Raw genomic sequence first — 26704 nt, forward strand, 5'->3', positions numbered from 1 at the left:
TGTCTTGCGCATCTCGGAGCCCCAAAATTATTTTCCGGGCTAGATGCAGCTAAAAATTATTATTAATTTTAAATCTGGTGGAGCTTAGTATAGATGGCCTAATAGGATCAGTGCTGCACACTGCTACAAAGCCCAAATTATTTTCCAGCCAAGATACAGATAAACATGATTAGTAATTTTAAATCTGGTGGAGCTTATTATAGATGGCCTAATAGAATCAGTGCTGCACACTGCTACAAAGCCCAAATTATTTTCCAGCCAAGATACAGATAAACATGATTAGTAATTTGAAAGCTTAAAACGGTTGGTAGGGTGATTTTAACCAATCATCAAGCTTTTACTCTCCCCAGGATGACAAAGGGGTAGAAAAGTCGTTTCGGATCCATGATTTGTTCATCTTTATGAACGTGAGTCTGTCTACATTATCAGTGGGGAGCCGCGTGCGCTTATCTGTCAGCACACCACCAGCAGCGCTGAACACACGTTCAGACAGAACGCTGGCTGCGGGGCATGACAAGATCTCCAAGGCGTAAGTGGCTAGCTCCGGCCATTTATCCAGATTGGAAGCCCAAAAAGAGCAAGGGTCCAGTGACACAGTCATGGCTTCAATGTTTACTTGGAGATACTCCTGTACCATCGTCTCTAGGCGTTGACTATGTGTCAGACTTCTTGTCTCCTGTGGCCTTGCAAAGGATGGGCTAAAAAAGTGGTGAAATGATTCCGCAAAATTGATGTTACCAGCAGATACTGTGGTTCTGTTACGGTTTGAGTGCTGAACACTTGACGGTCCCACGGTTGGCAAGTTGGAACTGTGAGATTCACTACGTGCACCACTGGTGTTTTGTGGAAAAGCACATGTAAGATTCTGCAACAGTCTCTGCTGATACTCCTGCATGCGTGCATCCCTTTCTATGGCAGGAATAATTTCGGCAAATTTACTTTTGTACCGGGGATCTAACAGTGTGGCAACCCAGTAGTCAGGATTATTTCTAATTCTCACAATTCGAGGGTCATGTTGCAGGTAGTGCAGCAAGAAGGCACTCATGTGTGTTGCGCATCCAGGAGCACCAAGTCCCTGTTGTGTTGGTGGCGAGGTAACAATCATGCTTCCTTCCTCTGTCCTCTCCCCCCAACCTCGCACAACAGAAATGTGATCAAAGTCTCCCTCATCTGATGAGTCTTCCATCAGTTCGTCCTCCACTTCTTCCTGGGCTCCTGCACCTTCCTCACTAGTTTGGCTGCTACCATGCGCCCTGGTAAAACCATCTCTCCCACCCTCACATGCCTGCCACCTTGGTGCTGCCGACCGTCTGGACCTTGCAGATGTTAGCCCTTCCGCATACAACTCCTCCTCCTCTACTTCCTCCACCTCCTCTTGTGCCACCAACTGACTCCGAATTCTGTTTAACATGTGCTCCAGCATGTAAATCACCGGAATAGTCATGCTGATAATGGCATCGTCAGCACTAAACATCTTCGTCGCCATTTCAAACCTGTGCAGAAGGGTGCATAGGTCCCTGATCTGAGACCACTCCTCCAGCGTGATTTGCCCCACCTCTGGATCTCGTTGGCCCAGGCTATACATCAGAACGTATTGCACCAGGGCTTGTCGGTGCTGCCACAGTCGCTGCAACATGTGCAGAGTTGAATTCCACCGGGTAGGCACATCGCATTTTAGCCGGTGAAGTGGCAGGCCCAACGACTTCTGTAGAGATGTAAGTCGCTGAGCTGCGGGATGTGAACGGTGGAAGTGAGCACACAGCGACCGTGCCCTCTGCAGAAGGCCATCTAGTCTGGGATAGTGGGCTAAAAATTGCTGGACAACCAGGTTCAACACGTGTGCCATACAAGGCACGTGTGTGACATTGCCCCGGCGAAGGACCGCACCCAGGTTTGCAGCATTGTCGCACACGGCCTTCCCTGGTTTCAGGTCCAGTGGAGACAACCATTCATGAAATTGGTTCTCCAGAGCTGACCACAACTCCTCAGCTGTGTGACTCACATTTCCCAGACATTTCAAAGTAAAAACCGCCTGATGACGTTGAGCCCTACTGCCAGCATAGTAAGGAGGTGTGCAGGATCCCTTCTGCGCAGTTAGAAAGCTTGTGGCATGACCAGACAGGCTTTGGGTGCAGGTGGAAGACCGAGAGGAGGTTGAGGAGGCAGAAGCAGTGGAGGAACTTTGACATAAAGAGGATTGACGCACAACTCGTGGGGACGGCAAGACTTGGACAGCAGCCCCTTGTCCTGCTGTCACCATAGTTACCCAGTGCCCAGTCAGCGACATGTAACGCCCCTGTCCATGCCTACTCGTCCAAGTGTCTGTGGTGAAATGCACCCTGTCACACACAGAGTTTCTCAAAGAAGCGGTGATGTTGTGTGCGACATGCTGGTGGAGCGCAGGCACACCTTTCTTTGAGAAGTAGTGCCGACTGGGCATCTGGTACTGGGGCACTGCGACGGACATAAGGTCTCGAAAATCCTCTGTGTCCACCAGGCGGAAAGGCAGCATTTCTGTAGCCAAGAGCTTGCAGATGGTGAAATTCAACCTCTTAGCTTTCTCATGGCTAGGAGGAAATGGTCTTTTACTTGTCCACATCTGAGGGACCGAGGGCTGGCTATTGTGCTTAGACGGGGTTGATAAGGGTGTCCCCGGCAAACTGCCGGTCTGTGAGGAAGATGCAGGCGGACATGTTAGGTTGCCTTGATCCAAAGGTGGTGCTATCGATGTCGGACAGCGCTCAACACCAGCTGGTGTTACCACCTCCAAAGAAAATGATGACCTGCCAATCACGCTGGCTGTTGCGGGTAAAGAGGTGGCAGGTCTGCGCCCCAAAACAGGTGTGACTGCTGTCCCCCCAGTCACAGAGGATGAAGAGGCCGCGGATGCACAAGATATGGCAGACGGTGGTTGGCCCGGCCGGCTAGGCTGCATTGTAGCACACTGAGCTTCCCACTGCAACTTATGCTTCATGTCCATGTGCCGGTTCATGCATGAAGTACTCAAACTATGTATTTTTTGGCCTCTACTTAGCTTTTGCTGACAAATGTTACAGATAACACGAGTTGGGTCATCTTTATCGATCTGAAAAAATGCCCAGGCTATGCAAGGCTTAGCACCCATGCGACCTGAAGAGCCACCACGACTTGTGGTGAGAGGCAGAGTTGTGTTTGAGGATGCAGTTGTTGACGTGCTTCCAGTACTACGTCTCTGTCCAGGAAGGCGCAACCTGACCTCGTCGTCACTAGCATCTTCCTCCACCTCCTCTGCTGACCTCATCTCTTGGCTGACTGTGGGTTGACAGTAAGTGGGATCTCCAACCTCATCATCATCACCCTGTGCGTTATCACACCCGTCGTCCTCAGAGCCAACCTGTTCCTGCCCTGACATAAAACTAAAGTTGTCGCTCCAATCAGGTATTTGAGTCTCATCATCGTCTTCCTCCTTGTCTCCACCAACAGGAGTTACAGTTTGGGAATGAGGGTCTACATTATGGTCAGAACCTTCTGCGTCTGGTCCTGGATCCGACTCATAAAGATTCTGGGCATCAGTGCAGATCATTTCCTCGTCTGGATTCACAGAAGCGCTGGAGTCGACCTCTGATTCCCAGGCTATAGTATGAGTAAACAGCTCTGCAGACTCAACCATCTGTTCTACCTCATACTCAGATGGGCAGCTGGAGATTTGGGAGCTGTGAGGAAGCAAGTGCGATTTGGGTGACACCTTTGAGGACTGGAGCATTTGTGATGTTGAAGTTGATGTGGAGGAGAGCCCACTTAAAGGAGCACTTGATATCTGTTGAAGCACCTGCTGTTTTTGTGCCTCATCTGGAATTTGTAGCGATTGGCGTGGCCGTAAGAAAGGGATCTTATCACATTGTCCGCTAAAACAAGTAGACATTTTAGTTTGGCTGGAAGATGGTCTTTCTTCTGCAGATGTTACTGTTGCTTTAACACCTACCCCACGGACACAACCTTTTTTCCCCTTCCCAACACGCCTATTCCCCTTTCCACCAGCAGCAGGCTTTTTTCCACTCATTTTGGTGGATAACTAATTCACAACTCTGGAGTTGTTAGCACAAAAAAACAATGGATGGGAACCGAGCAGAGCTGAGTGGCCAAACTGTGGTATTAGGCCAAAACTATTGGCTGGGTTAGATGGAGAAAAAAATTATATTCGATTTGCAACCTGATGGAGGTCAGTATAGATGGACTAATAGAACAAGTCCCACACACAGCTAGAAGCCCAAATATTTTTTCAGAGGTAGATGCAGAAAAAAAATATATTCAGTTTGCAACCTGATGGAGGTCAGTATAGATGGACTAATAGAGAAAGTCCCACACACTGCTAGAAGGCCAAATATTTTTTCAGAGCTAGATGCAGATAAAAATTATTTTTAATTTGCAACCTGATGGAGGTCAGTATAGATGGACTAATAGAGAAATTCCCACACACTGCTAGAAGGCCAAATATTTTTTCAGAGCTAGATGCAGATAAAAATTATTTTTAATTTGCAGCCTGATGGAGGTCAGTATAGATGGACTAATAGAGAAAGTCCCACACACTGCTAGAAGGCCAAATATTTTTTCAGAGCTAGATGCAGAAAAAAATTATATTCAGTTTGCAACCTGATGGAGGTCAGTATAGATGGACTAATAGAACAAGTCCCACACAGCTAGAAGCCCAAATATTTTTTCAGAGGTAGATGCAGATAAAAATTATTTTTAATTTGCAACCTGATGGAGGTCAGTATAGATGGACTAATAGAGAAAGTCCCACACACTGCTAGAAGGCCAAATATTTTTTCAGAGCTAGATGCAGATAAAAATTATTTTTAATTTGCAACCTGATGGAGGTCAGTATAGATGGACTAATAGAGAAAGTCCCACACACTGCTAGAAGGCCAAATATTTTTTCAGAGCTAGATGCAGAAAAAAATTATATTCAGTTTGCAACCTGATGGAGGTCAGTATAGATGGACTAATAGAACAAGTCCCACACAGCTAGAAGCCCAAATATTTTTTCAGAGGTAGATGCAGATAAAAATTATTTTTAATTTGCAACCTGATGGAGGTCAGTATAGATGGACTAATAGAGAAAGTCCCACACACTGCTAGAAGGCCAAATATTTTTTCAGAGCTAGATGCAGATAAAAATTATTTTTAATTTGCAACCTGATGGAGGTCAGTATAGATGGACTAATAGAGAAAGTCCCACACACTGCTAGAAGGCCAAATATTTTTTCAGAGCTAGATGCAGAAAAAAATTATATTCAGTTTGCAACCTGATGGAGGTCTGTATAGATGGATTAATAGAACAAGTCCCACACAGCTAGAAGCCCAATATTTTTTCAGAGGTAGATGCAGAAAAAAAATATATTCAGTTTGCAACCTGATGGAGGTCAGTATAGATGGACTAATAGAGAAAGTCCCACACACTGCTAGAAGGCCAAATATTTTTTCAGAGCTAGATGCAGAAAAAAATTATATTCAGTTTGCAACCTGATGGAGGTCAGTATAGATGGACTAATAGAACAAGTCCCACACACAGCTAGAAGCCCAAATATTTTTTCAGAGGTAGATGCAGATAAAAATTATTTTTAATTTGCAACCTGATGGAGGTCAGTATAGATGGACTAATAGAGAAAGTCCCACACACTGCTAGAAGGCCAAATATTTTTTCAGAGCTAGATGCAGATAAAAATTATTTTTAATTTGCAACCTGATGGAGGTCAGTATAGATGGACTAATACAGAAAGTCCCACACACTGCTAGAAGGCCAAATATTTTTTCAGAGCTAGATGCAGATAAAAATAATTTTTAATTTGCAACCTAATGGAGGTCAGTATAGATGGACTAATAGAGAAAGTCCCACACACTGCTAGAAGGCCAAATATTTTTTCAGAGCTAGAGGCAGAAAAAAATTATATTCAGTTTGCAACCTGATGGAGGTCAGTATAGATGGACTAATAGAACAAGTCCCACACACAGCTAGAAGCCCAAATATTTTTTCAGAGCTACATGCAGATAAAAATTATTTTTAACTTGCAACCTGATGGAGGTCAGTATAGATGGACTAATAGAGAAAGTCCCACACACTGCTAGAAGGCGAAATATTTTTTCAGAGCTAGATGCAGATAAAAAAAATTTTTAATTTGCAACCTGATGGAGGTCAGTATAGATGGACTAATAGAGAAAGTCCCACACACTGCTAGAAGCCCAAATATTTTTTCAGAGCTAGATGCAGAAAAAAATTATATTCAGTTTGCAACCTGATGGAGGTCAGTATAGATGGACTAATAGAACAAGACCCACACACAGCTAGAAGCCCAAATATTTTTTCAGAGGTAGATGCAGATAAAAATTATTTTTAATTTGCAACCTGATGGAGGTCAGTATAGATGGACTAATAGAGAAAGTCCCACACACTGCTAGAAGGCCAAATATTTTTTCACAGCTAGATGCAGGTAAAAATTATTTTTAATTTGCAACCTGATGGAGGTCAGTATAGATGAACTAATAGAGAAAGTCCCACACACTGCTAGAAGGCCAACTATTTTTTCAGAGCTAGATGTAGAAAAAAATTATATTCAGTTTGCAACCTGATGGAGGTCTGTATAGATGGATTAATAGAACAAGTCCCACACACAGCTAGAAGCCCAATATTTTTTCAGAGGTAGATGCAGAAAAAAAATATATTCAGTTTGCAACCTGATGGAGGTCAGTATAGATGGACTAATAGAGAAAGTCCCACACACTGCTAGAAGGCCAAATATTTTTTCAGAGCTAGATGCAGAAAAAAATTATATTCAGTTTGCAACCTGATGGAGGTCAGTATAGATGGACTAATAGAACAAGTCCCACACACTGCTAGAAGGCCAACTATTGTTTCAGAGCTAGATGCAGAAAAAAATTATATTCAGTTTGCAACCTGATGGAGGTCTGTATAGATGGATTAATAGAACAAGTCCCACACACAGCTAGAAGCCCAATATTTTTTCAGAGGTAGATGCAGAAAAAAAATATATTCAGTTTGCAACCTGATGGAGGTCAGTATAGATGGACTAATAGAGAAAGTCCCACACACTGCTAGAAGGCCAAATATTTTTTCAGAGCTAGATGCAGATAAAAATTATTTTTAATTTGCAACCTGATGGAGGTCAGTATAGATGGACTAATAGAGAAAGTCCCACACACTGCTAGAAGGCCAACTATTTTTTTAGAGCTAGATGCAGATAAAAATTATATTCAGTTTGCAACCTGATGGAGGTCTGTATAGATGGATTAATAGAACAAGTCCCACCCACAGCTAGAAGCCCAATATTTTTTCAGAGGTAGATGCAGAAAAAAAATATATTCAGTTTGCAACCTGATGGAGGTCAGTATAGATGGACTAATAGAGAAAGTCCCACACACTGCTAGAAGGCCAAATATTTTTTCAGAGCTAGATGCAGAAAAAAATTATATTCAGTTTGCAACCTGATGGAGGTCAGTATAGATGAACTAATAGAACAAGTCCCACACACAGCTAGAAGCCCAAATATTTTTTCAGAGGTAGATGCAGATAAAAATTATTTTTAATTTGCAACCTGATGGAGGTCAGTATAGATGGACTAATAGAGAAAGTCCCACACACTGCTAGAAGGCCAAATATTTTTTCAGAGCTAGATGCAGATAAAAATAATTTTTAATTTGCAACCTGATGGAGGTCAGTATAGATGGACTAATAGAGAAAGTCCCACACACTGCTAGAAGGCCAAATATTTTTTCAGAGCTAGATGCAGATAAAAATTATTTTTAATTTGCAACCTGATGGAGGTCAGTATAGACGGACTAATAGAGAAAGTCCCACACACTGCTAGAAGGCCAAATATTTTTTCAGAGCTAGATGCAGAAAAAAATTATATTCAGTTTGCAACCTGATGGAGGTCAGTATAGATGGACTAATAGAATGATGCTATGCCCAAAAGATTTTACTTCACTAGGTGCAGTAAAAAAATTGGTATTCTATACACAGGTGGTATATCTTGCAACACAGATAGGCTACTCCACTGACTAACACACTCTGCAATAGGCCAAAAAGGATTAGATTTGCTAGATTCACCCAAATGCTGTGAAAAAAACTTGCACAGCACTGGCACAGACCTGCCTGGCAAAAACTGATAGGAACTGATGTAACCTAGTCCTGAAAAGGACTGCAATTACAATTAGTCTTTACTCCCACAATCTATCTATTTAAGAGCACAGACCTGCCTGATAAAAGTCGTAGGAAATGCTGTAACCTAGTCCTTAAAAGGACTGCAATCACAACTATTCCCTACTCCCAAGCTATCTGTAGATTTGTGCGAAAATTGGCTTGAAATTAACAAGGTATAGCGCACACAGCAACAGCGGTGCCGTCTAACACGCAGCTGCAGCAGTGAGAAAATGGTGGCGACGGGGAAAATGGCTTGGTCTTATAGGGCAAGGACATGTGACATACACTGCCAGTGACACATGCCCTTGCTTGTGTGAAAAACAGCAGTTCGCTCCGTGTGTGCGCTGCTGATAGGCTGACAGACTGCACCTCCCCACTGCAAATGCGGGAAAGAGAAAAAAAAATGGAGAGATCCATCCCCTGCCCCTCCCCCCACCCCGCTGTACACTCAAACTGCGTATTAACATTAATTTTCATCATTACTGAGAAAAAATCCAGTTATGATTTTGGTGCACGAACAGTTATCGAACATAACCTCGAACAGCCGAATTTTTCTCAAATCGTTCGTGTTCGCCGAACGGCTCGAACACCGCCCAAAACAGCTCGAATTTGAGATTGGCAAACAGTTCGAGTAGAACAACGCTCATCTCTACTTAGTATATATATATATATATATATATATATATATATATATATATATACTCTATATATATATATATATATGTCCTCCATCCTGGTATATATGTCCCTCATCCTAGCCCCATCCAGGTATATATATTTGTCCTCCATCCAGGTATATACGGTATGTTCAGTTTCCTGGCCCCATCCTAATAAATATATACCCCATCCTTATATATGTGTCCCTAATCCTGGGCCCCATCCTGGTATGTATGTCTCTTATCCTGGGCCCCATCCTGGCATATACCCCCCATCCAGGGCCTCATCCTGGTTTATACATTCCCCATCCTGGTAGATATGTCCCTTATCCTGGTATATAAATCCCCCATCCTGGTATGTATGTTCCCCCTCATGGTGTATATATACAACCATCCTGGTATATGTCCCCCATTTTGCCACTGTTCTTTAATGTATAGAAAAAACCTGATTCTACTCACCTTCCTTCCACTCCCTTGCTGCATGTTGTCCTTTTCTGAAACTGGCAGCCGACTTTAGTGTGCAAGCGACGGGATCGGATGACATCACTGCCATGCGTTCCTAGTCACATGCACGCCCGACATCAGCTGCTGGCCTCTGATTACCCAGCAGCGTGTATTGCAGCTCACAGACCCGGCGGCTCTCTGAGCTGCAATACACTTTAGTTGAATTTGTGTCGAGGACACACATCCAGTTGAAGTTTACACTGACGTCGGCGGGCCCCTCATCTATATGGGCCCGGTCACGGTCGGGACCTCTGTAACTGCAATCGTTATGCCCCTGCCAATGCCATATAGTGCCCCAGGTCTCTTCAAAGTCTTACATCGCCGCTGATTAAGATAAGAAAATCTTATATATTTCAGACAGTCTAAAAGGAACGTGCTGGCTCAATGTTCAAGATAATCGCTGTGAGGTCAACATAAATGGAGCAACTCTAAAGTCAGAATGCTGTGCTTCTCTGGGAGCCGCATGGGGAAGTCCTTGTGAAAAATGTGAAATAGGTATGTTGGGAGTATTTGTATGTACATCACATTTTTGATTTTTGTTAAAGGATTATATAATACTATATTTTTTTCAGTCATGTCCATGGACTGTTTTGGCAATTCATCTTCATTAAATGGAGTTGAAGTACAAGACAGGCTATGGACAAAAGTAATCATCCTATAAAACTCATTTTATTTTCCATTGAGAACATATTTTTGCTCTAACAGTTCTAAAGGTCCACTTGAGTGGAAAAACCAACCCAATATCATAAAGTGGGATACTAGTGGTATATGGGTTGTTGTAGGCATTTGACTAACTTGATAACATTAAGAATTAAGAGTACATCATGAAATAATGTCCATGGACATGAAGCAAACTTTACGGTCCCAGTTTTGCTTAATTTTTAACTAGTTTAACTATTGAACTATACTTATTAAAAATATAAAAATCATTAAATGTACTTTATTTCATTCTAGATCCAACCTGTCCACGTGGATATGCAAGAGTGATGGGAGTTACATGTGAAGGTGGCAGCATTTCTATGTTTTATTTTTTTGTGCATTATAAAGTGCCTAATTTGATGCTGATCAGCTCTCTGCCCCAGTATTAGCTTGTGAGCACCACAAATCCATCAGACTCTGTGCATACAGTTACCTCTTTTGGCAGGAAAAATACTTTTGGGTATTAATGAGATCAGAGATGTCATAACATTACTGACTCTTGCCACCTGGATAAAAGTTTTATTATTGGCTGATCTTATCATGCTAAACATCACATAGCTGGCATTTGGATACTCTACTGAAGCCATGTAACAACCTCATGACTATAGCAAGTGTAAGGCAGCCCTAGTCATCATACTGGGGGTAACTCGCTTCGCTGCGTCAATCAATGCACACGTGCAATGTCTTTACGTTTTTCTCACAATGTTGCAGTTTATTACATCATAAGCCACAGTTCACCGGGTCCAACTCCGTGGCACGCCGACACACATAAACACAATGTTCATGAGCCGAGTGGCACACAGGCCCACTTGCTCCAGGTTACAGCTTACGGCAAGGTAATAAAGTAGCAATGTTCATATCACAATATCCATATAGCGCAGGGTATTACCTTTGCCGGGTTTAGCTGTCTCAGTCCATTACGCTTGCCACCACTGTGGCTTTGTGGCTTCCCAGGTAGGGGTCTCTAGCCGTCGTTCCCTCAAAGGCCACTGACATCCACACAGGATCCAGGCTCTGCCTTTCAGGACTCTTACTCAAGCCGGCTCTCCCTCAAAGGCCACTGACATCCACACAGGATCCAGGCTCGACCTTCCAGGTACCAGGCTTCACTCGGCCTCACTAGGCCTCTCACAAACGGTGTCCCACACACACGGAGCACAGGCCTCACGCCTCACACCGAACACACCTGTCTCCAATTAAGCAGGGTTTATATATGCATCCAGTGCACACACACACATACACATACTGACAGGACCTTAACTGTGTGCATCAAGACCTGTGTGATGTCACGGTCATGTGACCAGTCAGTTAAAGGGGAAGGTACATGGTCCGGTAAACACATCCTGGACCATTTACAGTAATGCTAGCAAGCTGCTGCATTACACAAGCAATGTAGAACTTGACCAGCACAATATTACTGCCACATGTAACTTCATGCAGAAAGACGTCCCTATCCTACAGAGTCATATTAATAAAGGGAACCTGTCACCATCTTTTTCCCTATATAAACTAAATCCATCTACTTTGTCCTCTTGTTGCTTCAGTCCTGCATCCTGTTTATAAGACACAGTTCCCGCATATCAAAGAAAATATCTTTTATAAGTTGCCAGTGCTGTATGCTAATCAGAGTGATGCAGTCCAATGGGTGTCACTGGTCAGTACCTCCTCTGTCCACACAATCTCCGGCTCTCCTGCCTTGATTGGCGAGGCTGACCTCTCCTACAATGTGTCACTTTCAGAGCTGCTTGCTGTAATTTTGATAAAATCCCTTTTTTAGTGAACAAGAGATTATCACTAGAGGACTAGTAAACCTCCTGCTATGTAGGACTCCTTATTCATGAGCTCTGTATTGACCACATCCTCACCATTGAATGGCATCATTCTGCCTATGTACAGTGTATTCAGTGACACATCACTGGAATTGGGGTCTCTGTCCCTGCATTATGCTGCTCTTAGATTGGGTATCAAAAATCTGGTGACAGATTCCCTTTAAATGCAAACTATTATCTTTCAACTACATTTTATATTGCCTTGTCCTTAGGAAATCTTTTTGAAATGACTGTATCAGTTTTTTAAAACATAAGTGATTTAACACTAGAACTACTGATGGAGTCATTTTGACTCCTTTCGTTTTTTATTTCTCTTCTGTGACTACATTTTTCAGAATTCCGGCTTGAAACTCGGTGACTTTTCCTCAAATATGATGTGAAAAAAGATTTTGTGAGAATAAATAATTTTGGTGAAAAATTTGCGCGTTTTTTTCAAAATTTACCAAGAACTACTGAAGGGAGTCATTTTGACTCCCTACTATATTTTGAGGTCCTTTTGTCACTAAATGTTGCTATAAAGTTTTTTGCATAATTTTTTCACTCTGTCTTATTTACCCTGATGTTCATATAGATGTAGTTCAACTTACATGTCAACTTTTCACATTTTCCTTGTGTTTTACCTGCTTGTATTACTGTGTAATGCTGAACAAACTCTATCTGATGAGGAGCTAGATGCATTCATTGCGATATTCTATGCTCGTGGAATATCTGGCACGAACCATCACTCGATTAGCAGTATTTGGTGTAATGACTGGGGAATACCGTTTTGCAAAGCGACAATGTCTAGGGACCGCTTTGTTGAAATTATGAGGTTTCTCAGATTTGATGAGAAATCTACTCGATCGGAGAGACTGCAAACGGACAAGTTTGCTCTATTTTCTACTGTGTGGGACAGGTTTATTGAAAATTGTATTGCGTGTTACAAACCTGGCCCATACATAATGGTGGATGAGCAACTTTTCCCAAGCAAACCTAGGTGTCCATTCACGCAGTACATGCCTTCCAAACCAGATAAATATGGCCACAAATATTGGCTAGCTGTTGATAAGAGGAGCAAATATCTGGCAAATGGCTTCCCTTATCTAGGCAAAGATGACACACGCCGTGCTGAGGACCGTTTAGCTGACCATGTGGTAATGAAGTTATTGGACCCGTTTTTGAAAAAAGGTCGCAATGTTACAACCGATAATTATTTTACTTCAGTAAAATTAGCTAAACAGCTAAAAAGCAAAGGAACAACCATCGTGGGAACACTGAACAAGATAAGGCGAGAAGTGCCTAAAGAAATAAAATCCATGAAAGAGGAATTGTACAACACTAAAGTGTTTAGAAATGAAGACAATTTTACACTTACAGTATATCAAGGAAAGCACAACAAAAATGTTGTCATTTTGAGTTCCGTCCATCCAGATGTTGTTGTTGCGTCTGATTCCGCTAAAAAAACTCCAGAAACGGTAAAGTTTTACAATGAAACAAAATATGGAGTAGATGTAGTGGATCAGATGGCACGAAAATATACCACACGAACATGCACAAGGAGATGGCCTGTTCATGCATTTGAAAATGCCTTAGACTTTGCGGGTATAAATGCATGGATAATATTCAAGGAGATTACCCACTAAAAAATGTCACGCAAGGCATTTTTGCAAACGCTTGTGAGAGAGTTGAGTGGTCCTTATGTCACAGATAGGGAAAAGGGTTCCACGTCCCAAGTTTCTACATACTCAGAAGTGATGGTTCAAACAAAATTTTGCCAGATCAAAGAAAAGTGCAAGAAAAATAGATCTGTCGGAAATTGTAAGACTTGTGGTAAGTCTTTGTGTGGGCAATGTACTGCCATAAATCAAAGGCAATGCCTAAAATGCGAAACACCAAATGTTTAGAAGGTGAATTCTGCGCCATATTTTCATTTTTATGCTCCTCCACCTACATTTTCTCTGCTTTTTGTTCTTCAGTTGTTGTTTATATGTGTGCACTTGAATAAAAAAAAATGTTTGAAAAACGTCTATTATAATTATTGTTATTTTCTGTAGAAAAATAAGAAAAGCAGAAAAAAAACAATCAAAAGCATTACTGTTGGATCTCACAATAATAATACATTACAAAAAATATAATTATTAATAAATAACCACAAATGAAACTCTAAAAATAAACGAAAACAAGCAAGGAGTCAAAATGACTCCTTTCAGTAGTTCTAGGCGGGGTCACGAGTCCAGTAGTCCTAGTGTTAATAAGTATGAAGTCATATTTAATTAAGTAACATTTAATCTCGTATTGTTATTTAGATGTCAATGAGTGTGAAGTATTTCCTGGTGTGTGTCCCAATGGTGTTTGTGTCAATACTAAGGGATCCTTTTCCTGTAAATGCCACGATGGGCTAACTTTGGATGGAACAGGCAGAATTTGTCTAGGTAAGAATAAATTGAATGATTACAGGGTAAGGAACAGTCTGCAATTAACCCCTTGTGGAGATGTTATAGGCAACACCACAATGGTCATTTCACCGATGACCCTATACCTTATCTGAATCTTCAACTCAGAATTTTCAGATACATTTTGGTAACAAAGTATTCTCTGCTCATTTGCAGATCTGCGTATGGAACAGTGTTTCTTAAAATGGGATGAAGATGAATGTGTTCAACAAGTTCCTGGCAGGTTCCGGCTAGATGCCTGTTGTTGTACTATAGCACAAGGTTGGGGCAGTGAATGCGAAGAGTGTCCAAAATCTGGTACTGCGGAATTCGACATCCTGTGTCCAAGAGGTCCTGGCTTTACGAATAGGGGAGATATTTTATCGGGGAGACCATTCTATAAAGGTAACATCTCATTTTCAATATTCAACCATTGAGCATACATTTATGTTTGATGTTCCTATTATTATGACATGTAGGGTTATTTTTCTGCAGATAACAGCTGTCAGGATCTTGTTCCAAGTAAACATTAATCTGGCAAAAAAATTCATTTATATAACTTGATAAACTCTGCATGGGAAAATCACTTCTACAGAGGCAAAAATCCTAATCCATACATGATTTATCAAAGCGTTTTCTACATTAATATATAATACTATGATCATGTCAAAGTTTAATGCAATCATTTTGTCAAATACATAAAGAATTACAGTTGTCACCAAAAGTTTTAAGACTTACACTAATTCAGATTTTCACAAAGTTTGCTGCTTCAATGTTTTGGGAACCTTAGTCAGAGATTTCTATGGTTACTGATGCACAGTGATTAACATTCCATAGGTTTTGATAACTTTTATTGAGAAATATAACAAATTTAGGCAAAGACTTCATTTTTACAGTTTTGAGCCTTGTTTTTCAAGACTTCATCAATTGGACCATGCATCTGTGCAAAATCCTGACTGATGGCAACGCATTCTTTCTTAATCAGTGCTTGGAGTTTATCACAGTTTTTGTGTTTTTCATTGTCCTCATACTTTTTGACAATTGATCACAGGTTCTCAATGGAATTGAGATCTGGGGAGTTTACTAGCCATGGATCCAAAATGTCAATGTTTTGTTCCACAGACCACCTAGCTACACTTTTACCTTGTGACATGGTTCTCCTTCATGCTGAAAAAAAGCATTGTTCTTCACCAAATTGCTCTTGGATCATTGGAAGATGTTGCTTTTGAGGGATGTTTAGATACCATTCTTTATTAATAGCAATGTTCTTAGTCAAAATTGTGAGTGACCTCACTCCCTTTGTTGAAATGCAACCTCACACATTATTCGTCCTATAATAATTATATATTATATAAATATTATATTATAAGTAAATTATAATTTACTGTTGGCATACTGGTTCTGAAGATATTTGATATATAAAATGTCACTTGGGCACTTTAAAGGCAGCAATAGTGGACAATCATCCTTATTTATCATTTCTTCTGTGCCAGTTTCCTGGTGTCATTCAGTCTCAAAATTTGGCACATTTGGCAAAAATGTTTGTTTTTCAACCTATTATCTCATGCGTTGACAGCCCAAAAATGCCCCAAATTTACTTAGATATGTTCACCACCTAACCAATTTGATGCATCTTACTTCAGGGGGTATTTTGTTGAAAATAGCATAGTCTATGACACACCAGTCTTTATAAACCCCCTCACCCTCCCATCCACTGACACAAACACAAACACATACACTCACCTATATTTTCTCTGTTGTCTGTATATTGTTCACCTATTCTATCCTGCAAAGAGTACTAGATGATTTTTTCTATCTGACATATTGGATTAGTGCAGGAAGAGATTTCATGTAACTTTTTCTTTGTATACTGTATTTAGATTTGATAGTAAAATGACATATTTGCCTCTTACCAGATATAAATGAATGTAAGGCTTTCCCCGGGATATGTACAAATGGAAAATGTAGAAATACAATTGGAAGCTTCAAGTGTAAATGTAACAATGGCTTTGCTTTGGATATGGAAGAACGGAACTGCACAGGTAACATTCAATTATTTATATATTGATTATGCATTAAAAGTGTAAATGTCATTGAAAGGACCAATGGTTAATCCCTATATTCATGTAATCCCTGTGCTCAGACATTGACGAATGCCGAATTTCCCCTGATCTATGTGGTAGTGGCACTTGTGTGAACACCCCTGGCAGTTTTGAATGTGACTGCTTTGAAGGCTTTGAAAGTGGCTTCATGATGATGAAGAATTGTATGGGTAAGATATTGCTTACATTTTATTACAATTTTTTCCATTCACATAATTTTCCTTGAAAGAATGCAATAGTTTTATCAATTTATAGTAGAAATGTTTACGGTAGACATTTACTTTGTCCTTGATTATATGGTTACGTTATTGATTTCGTATTAAAAAAGTACTAGAATATTTATGAGCCGGCCCTTTAGAATAAGTGTTGGAGGCCTACTCCTTCAAATATCTGCTCTTTCACACGTTAGTTTCTTTTAGTACATGTGCTATCCGCTATTTTTATGGAAAGATCACAGACCAATTTCTTTTTTGCAGACCGATTGTTTGCTAAAAAAAAAAGATGCATCCTACTTTGATCCATATTGTAGATCACACTTGCCATTGCAAGTCAATAGCCCAGTGAAGAAACATGGATCGCTCAAGGATGTAGATGTCATCGGAGTGCTGTCCATATTTTACTGTTTTATGTATAAGAAAGGTTAAGATATTTTTTTCTTCATATGAGAAAGATGAATGCAACAAGGATCGTAAAAACTACGGTAACAACTAAAAGTGGTTCCAGCACTGAAAAAAAAGAAAAAAAAATGCAGACTTTGTTTTATGTATAAGAATAAAACTGATGTGTGAAAATGGCCTTACCTTTTTACAAAACAATTCCTCTTTAATTGCTTTACTCTCTATTTTTGTATTTTATGGAACTGTATTAAATCATTAGCCTATATCTTGCAGTGTTGTAATGTTATCACAGACACGGCACTGACATTATTAGTTGCTTGTTAAGTATTAGATTTGCTAATCTCGCCTCACTATGCCAGAATAATTAGAAATAATTGTAATATTATTTAAATTAAAATCTCTCTTGTCAATTTAATTTCAGACATAGATGAGTGTGAGCGAAACCCTCTGTTGTGCAGGGGTGGAGAGTGTGTAAACACAGAGGGCAGCTTTCAGTGCAACTGCCCCCCTGGACATGAGCTTACACCAACAGGGGATGCCTGTGTAGGTACGTTCAAATGCTTGGTATAATCCATCTGACTTGTTACTTTATATCAGTAAATTCAAAAAGAAGAGATAAAGATATAAAGTGATATAGATACAAATATATAGATTCTTAAGCCTTGATACAATTAAACCTTTCAGTCACTGCTAATAGGTATTGTGTAGTGTCTGGTCATGGAGCATATCACAGTGGTAGAGTTTTACAATTTCAATTTAGTTGCAATTTTGCCCAAATTAGCCCTCAGAGTGAATGGTAAGGTTTCAGTTCGACACAAATGCTGGGATTCCTATACCCCCACATGTTATCTTTTTAATATTGGTGTTGTTTAAAGGGAACCTGTCACTATTCCTGCTGCCCAATCCATGGACAACAAGAATCAGAGACCGGATCCATCTTTGCAAATATTGCAAAAAAAGAAGGCTAAGAGGAGACTTAATAGCTGTCTACAAATATCTGAAGGGATGTCACAGTGTAGAGGGATCAGCTTTATTCTCATTTGCACATGGAAACACGAGAAGCAATGGAATGAAACTGAAAGGGAGAAGATACAGATTAGATATTAGAAAAAACTTTTTGACAGTGAGGGTGATCAATGAGTGGAACAGGCTGCCACGAGAGGTGGTGAGGTCTCCTTCAATGGAAGTCTTCAAACAGAGGCTGGACAGACATCTGTCTGAGATGGCTTAGTGAATCATACATTGATCAGGGGGTTGGACACGATGACCCTGGAGGTCCCTTCCAACTCTAACATTCTATGATTCTATCTTTTTCTCTGAAACATTGTGGCATTTCAGAAAAGAGCATAGTTGTCAACAGGGATGGGGATGAGTTGACTAGTCATGGAAGCGGATGACTTCTGGCTTCCCCCTGCCCTGTCCTGCTTGATTGACATGTTTCCCACCTACATGTGTTTAGGGAATGTGATGTCAATCAGGCTGAGCAGGAAAGGGAGAAGCCTGCAGGATCATAACTCTGTAATAAGCCTCATTATTCCCAAACCCATTTTCAATGTGTTTCAAGGTAAAATAGAAATAATCGCTAATACATGCTGCCTGTAATTTGGGCAGCAGGAATCGTGTGCGTTCCTTTTAACAATATCTTTGAATGTGTTCATTTTTTTGCAGACAGCAAATGCAAAAAGTACTATAATAAATTGTCAGAAGACTTAATAAGTCTGTCCTAAAAATACCAAACCTATAAATAATGTACAGAGATATTCTGCACCTTTTGTATGTCTTTTTTCTGAGCATTTCTATCTCGTTTAGATGTCAATGAGTGCTCACTCAGTGAAAATCTCTGTAGAAATGGAAAATGTGTGAATATAATTGGCACATATCAATGTTCCTGTAACCCGGGGTACCTAGCCACTCCAGACCGGCTGGGCTGCACTGGTAAGTTCAGATGACATATGCATGGAATGAGTTTGTAATCCATGAATAAATCATATTCTGGTATAGCATCATATAGAAATATCCTACCAGATTATATAGGTACACATATACATGCTGATACGGATTATTGATTATTATAGTATTTTAGTTGCCATAGAGTCAATATATTCTCCTTATCATGGGCAATATTGACTTTTTCCTAGTTGTACGTATAAATTTTCTCCAATATGAGTTGAAGTTATATCTTCAAACATTTCAACTTTATTCTCAAACACATCCACTTACATCCTAAAATACTTTCTCACACTATAGTAATACTTTACAATATATCTACATCCAATAGTAGCATCCCAAAACGCTGAGAAAACACAAAATACGAGCCACAAAAACTTATGGCAGAAGCATGACAGCAACATTGCCACCACGGTAAAAAAAAATGTCAATGATGGGCTATAACTGTATTTTGTACTGGAGATAATTTTATATATTGAAAATATAGTGGATGATGTTACACAGCTTATAAATAATTTTCTGTTTCAGATATTGATGAGTGTAGGATAATGAATGGTGGATGTGACACACACTGTGAAAACTCAGAAGGAAGTTATCAATGTAGTTGCCTTGATGGCTATGCTTTACTGCCGGACTCAAGAACATGTGCAGGTAACTGTAACCTTTGATTCATATACTCTTTGCAAGGAATCCCCAACCAGTAGCTTGAGAGCCACATGTGGCTCACGAGTCCATGATGTGCTGTCTGCCAGCTTAGTGCATTAGCACCAGGTATAGCAAACAGCTATTAAGAGTAGATCTCTAGATGGTGACTTTTGTGCATAGCACTGCACAGAAGAGAAGATCTGAATGGAGGTAAGATAGGAAACCCTGGAGCTTGGTATACTGCCTTGGTGTAATATTAGTGGAAAAGCTTTGGCTGTCTTTATACCGGTAATAGGGGGCTCTGGGTGTCACTACTGTGAGTGGGGCAGGAGCTGGATGTGTCTCGCGACCCTCTCAGAGCTGGATGTGGCTCGCGACCTTCTTTCAGACCTGGATGTGGCTCGCAACCCTCTCTCAGACCTGGATGTGGCTCGCGACCCTCTCTCAGACCTGGATGTGGCTCCCGACTCTCTCTCAGACCTGGATGTGGCTCGCGACCCTCTCTCAGACCTGGATGTGGCTCGCGACCCTCTCTCAGACCTGGATGTGGCTCGCGACCCTCTCTCAGACTGGATGTGGCTCGCGATCCTCTCAGAGCTGGATGTGACTCGCGACCCTCTCAGAGCTGAATGTGGCTCACGACCCTCTTTCAGACCTGGATGTGGCTTGCGACCCTCTCTCAGAGCTGAATGTGGCTCGTGACCTTTTTTCATATCTGAATGGGGCTCTCAAGGTCAGAAAGGTTGGGGACCTCTGCTCTATGCACACAATATGTTTACTTAGATTAGGCATATAAAGCATGAGGAATGTAATATACAGTATGTTATGAGAATAGCTGAGATTTGTGGCTATCCCCACTTGTCAGTAACAATGTGAGTCATAAAGTTGTATTCAGACTATGAATCGTATATTTTGTAAGACAATTAAAAAAAATATTGTGTTTTCTTATGGCAAGGTTATTTCCCTTGCACAAGACAGGCTAAGTGAGATTTATGAGAAGTGACTTCATCATGCTTATTTCCTAATAGCAATTGCTAAGCCAAATCCACCACAATCATTTTAGGTTATGTTTCTGGGGAAAAGGTTGCAACACTAAGAGGATATAGAATGAATCATATTGTTAGTCTTTCTAGAAAGTAATTACTAGCTTCTAACTGACATATTTATTGCTAGAACTTACATTTGTCCACACATTTGTCCATATGTTTTCGCATTGCTTTCAGATTTCATTGGTGTACATTATATTTGATGGCAAGCCACATTTATAACTTACGATTTACCTTTGATCTGACCATGATCCCACCAATATTTCTGTTTTGTTTTAATCAGAACTTTTTTTTGCAAGGGCCATGAAGTAACAGATATTTCCCACGTTATAAACAATTATATCTATGGCACCTATATTTTATCCCATGTTTTCAAAGATACTGAACTAAACTCTACTATAGATATGGTGCTGCATCACCATATAGAGCTACAGCAAGTCCATGGGACAAGTCCTCCAATGCAAAATAGGGAGCCAAGTACAATAGAAAAGTTTGCTGAGCTGCAATACCGGAGTGTGATTTCTATCTTAAAGGGAATCTGTCACCCCTTTGGAGTTATCAGACCTCTAATATAGCCACACAGGTTATAGAAATGTAAATCTATACTTACCTGTATGGCCCATATTACAGGTCTGATTTCAGAGAAATCTTTTTATTCAATCCGTTTTTCTAGGCTTGGCATCCGGAGTACGCCAAGAAATACCCGCCTATATGCTTAATTTAAATATTCCCCCCCTCTCCTTCCCTCCCCTGCACGTCACAGGGCCCTGTGATGTGCAGTCTAGAGCTGAACATCCTGCGCATGCGCAATGCGCCTATAGCTGAAGGCGCTTTTTTTTTCTCCCTGCGCTATCTTACTTGTCTGCTCCAGTGCGCAGGTGCCGGAAGTCACTGTGACTTCCGCTCCAGTGACCTCAGGCGTGTGCAACAACGAGGTTTGGTCCCCACTTCCTCTCAGATAGAAGGATGCCAAGCCTAGAAAAACGGATGGAATAAAAAGAGATTTCTCTGCAATCAGACCTGTAATATGGGCCATACAGGTAAGAATAGAGTTACATTCTGTAACCTATATGCCCATATTAGAGGTCTGATAACTCCAAAGAGGTGACAGATTCCCTTTAAGTGGTCAATGATAGCAGATCACTCACCACCATTCCATAGCCCAGGGAACATTATTTCAATGTAATATAGTGTTCCGCTTTCTGTCTCCTTCATTATCATTCATGATTTTCTTAAAAATGGCACCAGCAATAGTGGTTTTAAAAATGTCCGATTTCCCCTTCATCGCACACCTCTAATGACAGATACATGCTGCTCAAAAAGGAACATAGTGCTGATCCTCTGACATTTTGAGTGAAAGTACAGTAGTTTCTTAGATAATCACATAAACACAAGCGTGACAGCAGCATTTAAGATGCTTCAAGGAGTAAACTAGGTTAAAACTGAACCCACAATTTAACATTAGAAGTAAATTATACATATTCTGTCCACGAAGATTTTTCCAAACTGATTCTGGTCTCTACTAGTTGACTGATTATCGCTAACATTAATATTAAGGCTCATATGTATAATTAAGTAGTATGCAGAAGAACCCAACTGCACCAAAGTGTTCAATCAACGATAACTGCAATCTTATCAACCAATTTGACCATAACTATGAAATGATAGAAAAGAAATCTGTAAGTTCATGTTTATTTATTATGTCTTTTCTAAGACATTATACTGTCCAAGAAATTGACAGTGACTATATAAATCTATGGTTTTCCAGATATTGATGAATGTGAAGACAACCCTGAAATCTGTGATGGAGGACAGTGCACCAACATTCCAGGAGAATATCGCTGTCTATGCTTTGATGGATTTATGGCGAGCATTGACATGAAAACATGCATAGGTAAGTGAATTAAAATTTTCTTTATTCTCCTAAGATGGAGCAGTAGTCTGGAACAGTAATGACATGCTTATTTCCTAATAGCAATTGCTAAGCCAAATCCACCACAATCATTTTAGGTTATGTTTCTGGGGAAAAGGTTGCAACACTAAGAGGATATAGAATGAATCATATTGTTAGTCTTTCTAGAAAGTAATTACTAGCTTCTAACTGACATATTTATTGCTAGAACTTACATTTGTCCACACATTTGTCTATATGTTTTCGCATTGCTTTCAGATTTCATTGGTGTACATTATATTTGATGGCAAGCCACATTTATAACTTACGATTTACCTTTGATCTGACCATGATCCCACCAATATTTCTGTTTTGTTTTAATCAGAACTTTTTTCTGCAAAAGTCTACAATTCTGGTACTATCAATATGCTCTTATTTTCTTACCCACTTGTACCATCTGTAAAAAGATTAAAATAGAGAATGAGATATACTAATAATAATAATCTTTACATAGCGCTAACATATTCCGCAGCGCTTTACATACATTATTGTTGCTGTCCCCATCGGGGCTCACAATCTAGATTCCCTATCAGTATGTCTTTGGAGTGTGGGAGGAAACCAGAGAACCCAGAGGAAACCCACACAAACACGGGAAGAACATACAAACTCGTTGCAGATGTTGTCCTTGGTGGGATATGAACCCAGGACCCCAGCACTGCAAGTGCTAACCACTGCGCCACCGTGCCGCCCATTGTGACTGTTTGACCTTGGAAGGCCCTTATATAAGTTTGACATGGGGCTCAGCATTTTCAAGTTATTTAGCTAAACTGCTCATGTCTAAGGCCAATACTTTTCAAGAAAATGTGGGTCTCCTAATGACCGTTCAGCAACCCTAGCCAATTTTACCTACTTATTGGTCTCTCCATTGAAGTCTAAGGCTATTCTGACTTTATACCTATGCAGTATGTCTGAGGATTCTTAAACAATCCCTCTATGTATGTGTGTATTGAACCAGTACTCACACCAAGAACTTTGTCAGACAGTGTCACCTTAGCTGCAGAGACATGTATGGAGATCCTAGGAGAGATTTATTCTCAGGGTGAAATTCTCGCAAGTAGTTTGTATGTTCTCCCCGTATTTGCGGGTACTCCGGTTTCCTCCCAAACTCCAAAGACATACTGATAGGAAATCTAGATTGTGAGCCCCAATTGGGACAGTGATGATGATGTCTGTATAGTGTTGTGGAATTAATGGCGCTATATAAGTGAGTAAAATAAATACAAAAAATAAATAAATTGAGTGGACAGGGTTTCCTGTACGTGTAACCACTTTTTATACATGAGGCTACAATAGGGGCTCAGTTGAGGATCAGGGACCAAAGATGGGATGAAAAGCCCTCATCATTCTCATCCTCAATTCTGCTATAATGGCAAACAATTTTGTAAGTAAATATTACTAAGAATATTTTAGTAAAGAAACATCATGTGCATACTGTACAAAATATACTTCTTTACTTTCATCCATTTATTCCAAGAATGCACTTATTATTTTAAAATAGATTAAAAAAAATCGATGATACAGAGCATGAAAGTCTGTCACTGCAAAAAGAACCAAATGCTACTTTACATTACAGTATCTGCAGATATTACTAGAGCAAAGTTGAACTGCAATTGAAAACAAATGTTGTGCTGAGGAGTTATTAGTCATATACCATTAGTGTATTATGACTGTCGTCACTTCAGTTTTCCACTAATTAGGGAAGGGTTGACTTGCTGCCCTTTTGAGTAGTCTCGCTGTTGTATACCCAAATCCTTAGACAGTTTTTAATTGCACCAGCTTTGTATTAAGTAAGAGATGGTATAAATTATCCCTTGTGAAATGTATGATGTACTGGAAATTGTACAGGTATAGAAATTCCCTGGCGGCTGGACATTGAATCTTTTCCTTTGAGTACTTTTATTGGAAAAAGTCTTGTCACCTCCGTGGCCCAGTGTTTACTCTATTCTTCCTTTGACTTCCAGTAATCCAGATGCTGGTGATGTCATGGATTTATGAGAAGCACTGAATGTACTTAACCCCTTAGAAAAAGATCAGCACACAGGATAACCAGACAGTTTTAACTATTGCTGAGAACCTTGTTGGAGCTGTTCAAAATTTAGCAAGACAGATTGCTGACTTGGCATACCAGGAGATATTTCTCCACATTCAACAGAATTAGCGCAGATTCCTTAAAGGATATGGACTCCTTAAGGGCTTTGTTTTCTTTACGGAAATGCATATACTTTGGGCTAAAAATGAAATTTGCAATTGGGTTTCATTAACCCCTTCACTGCTAAACCTGTTTTCACCTTCCTGACCAGGACAACTTTTACAATTCTGACCATTGTCATTTTATGTGGTAATAACTCTGGAACACTTCAACAAATCTCAGTGATTCTGAGATTACTTTTCATGACACATTGTACCTTATGTTACTGGTAAATTTAGGTTGAATTTTTTTGCATTTAAATGTAAAAATATCAGAATTTTTATAATGGTAACAGGAGAAAATGAAACAACCAATTTGTTGCGCAATCTCTCCTGAGTACATTGATGCCTCATATGTGGAGGAAAACTACTGTTTGGGTGCACTGCAGGGCTCGGAAAAGAAGGGGTGCCATTTGACTTTTAGAACGCAAAATTGGCTGGAATAGATAGCGGACACCATGTTTGGAGAGCACCTAATGTGCCTAAACAGTGGAAACCCCCACAAGTGACCCCATTTTGTAAACTACACCCCTCAAGGAACTTTTATAGCGGTGTAGTGAGCACCTTGAAAGCCCAGGTGCTTCACATAATTTTATAACTTTGAACCGTAAAAATGAAAAATACATTTTTTCCCGCAAAAATGATGTTTCAGACCAAATTTTTCATTTTCACAAGGGTAAGAGGAGAAAATGGACCATACAATTTGTTGTGCAATTTCTCCTGAGTACACCGATACTTCATATGTGGTGTAAAATTACTGTTTGGGTGCACGGCAGGGCTCAGAAGGGAAGGAGCGTCAATTGAATTCCGGAGCGCAATTTTGGTTGGAATAGGTTGCGGATGCCATGTCACATTTGAAGAGCCCCTAACATGCAAAAACAGCAGAAACCCACACAAATGACCCCATTTTGGAAACTACACCTTTTGAGGAATTCATCTTGTGGTGTAGTGAGCATTTTTACTCCTCAAGCGATTCACAGAATTATATAACATTGGGCTGTGTCAATGGAAAATTACAATTTTTTACACTAAAATTTTATTTTGGCCTCAAGTTTTCAATTTTCAAAAGGGATAATAGGAGAAAATGGACCACAAAATAAGTTACGCAATTTCTCCTGAGTATGCCAATACCTTTTATGTGGCCTAAAACTACTTTTGAGGCACAGTCCAAAGCTCAGATTGTAGTGCACATTTTGCTGAAATGGTTTGAGGGTGATATGTCACATTGGCAGAGCCCTTGAGGTGCCAGAACAGCAGAACCCCCCCTATAAGTAATCTAATTTTACAAACTATACCTCTCAATGAATTAGTCTAGGGGTGCAGTGATCATATTGACACCACATGTATTTCACAGAATTTTATACCATTGGGCAGTGAAGAAAAAATAATTACATTTTTACCACAAAAATTTGGTTTGAGCCCCGGTTTTTACATTGTCACACTTGGAAATAGGTAAAAATGGCACCAACATTTGTCACACAACTTCTGATGAACTTGGCAATACCCCATATGTGGCTGTACAGTACTGGTTAGCCACACGGCTAGACTAGGAATGCAAGGAGCGCTATTTGACTCTTAGAGAACAAATTATCACAGAACAGTTTAGGGACCCCATATACAGAGCCCCTAAGTGCTAGAAGAGCAGAATCCTCCCTCAAGTGACCCCATTCTGGAAATTACACCCCTCTGGGAATTTATCAACAGGGTGGGCCACTTATATGGATACACCTAAATTAAATGGGAATGGTTGGTGATATCAACGTCCTGTTTGTGGCACATTAGTATATGGGAGGGGAAAAACTTCTCCAGATTGATGGTGGCCATTTTAAAGTCAGCCATTTTGGATCCAACTTTATTTTTTTCAATGGGAAGAGGATCATGTGACACATGGAACTTATTGAGAATTTCATAAG

At 40.3% G+C, this 26704-nt stretch overlaps 1 protein-coding gene across 1 annotated transcript in view; it reads left to right on the top strand.

The window, feature by feature from the left end:
• The window catches only part of FBN2 (fibrillin 2), a 406583-nt gene that overhangs the window by 251100 nt on the left and 128779 nt on the right, over window positions 1-26704 (top strand). Inside the window, exons 21-30 of the mRNA XM_073676558.1 lie at window positions 9715-9852; window positions 10312-10362; window positions 14171-14296; window positions 14474-14701; window positions 16213-16338; window positions 16440-16568; window positions 17437-17562; window positions 18825-18950; window positions 19491-19613; window positions 22422-22547. Of these exons, the coding sequence (XP_073532659.1) occupies window positions 9715-9852; window positions 10312-10362; window positions 14171-14296; window positions 14474-14701; window positions 16213-16338; window positions 16440-16568; window positions 17437-17562; window positions 18825-18950; window positions 19491-19613; window positions 22422-22547 (1299 nt within the window). The remainder of the gene's footprint in view (window positions 1-9714; window positions 9853-10311; window positions 10363-14170; window positions 14297-14473; window positions 14702-16212; window positions 16339-16439; window positions 16569-17436; window positions 17563-18824; window positions 18951-19490; window positions 19614-22421; window positions 22548-26704) is intronic.

The sequence above is a fragment of the Phyllobates terribilis genome, unplaced genomic scaffold, assembly GCF_046119375.1.
Source record: "Phyllobates terribilis strain yellow unplaced genomic scaffold, ASM4611937v1 Scaffold_1__5_contigs__length_1240528914, whole genome shotgun sequence".
In the NCBI taxonomy this organism is placed as follows: Eukaryota; Metazoa; Chordata; class Amphibia; order Anura; family Dendrobatidae; genus Phyllobates; species Phyllobates terribilis.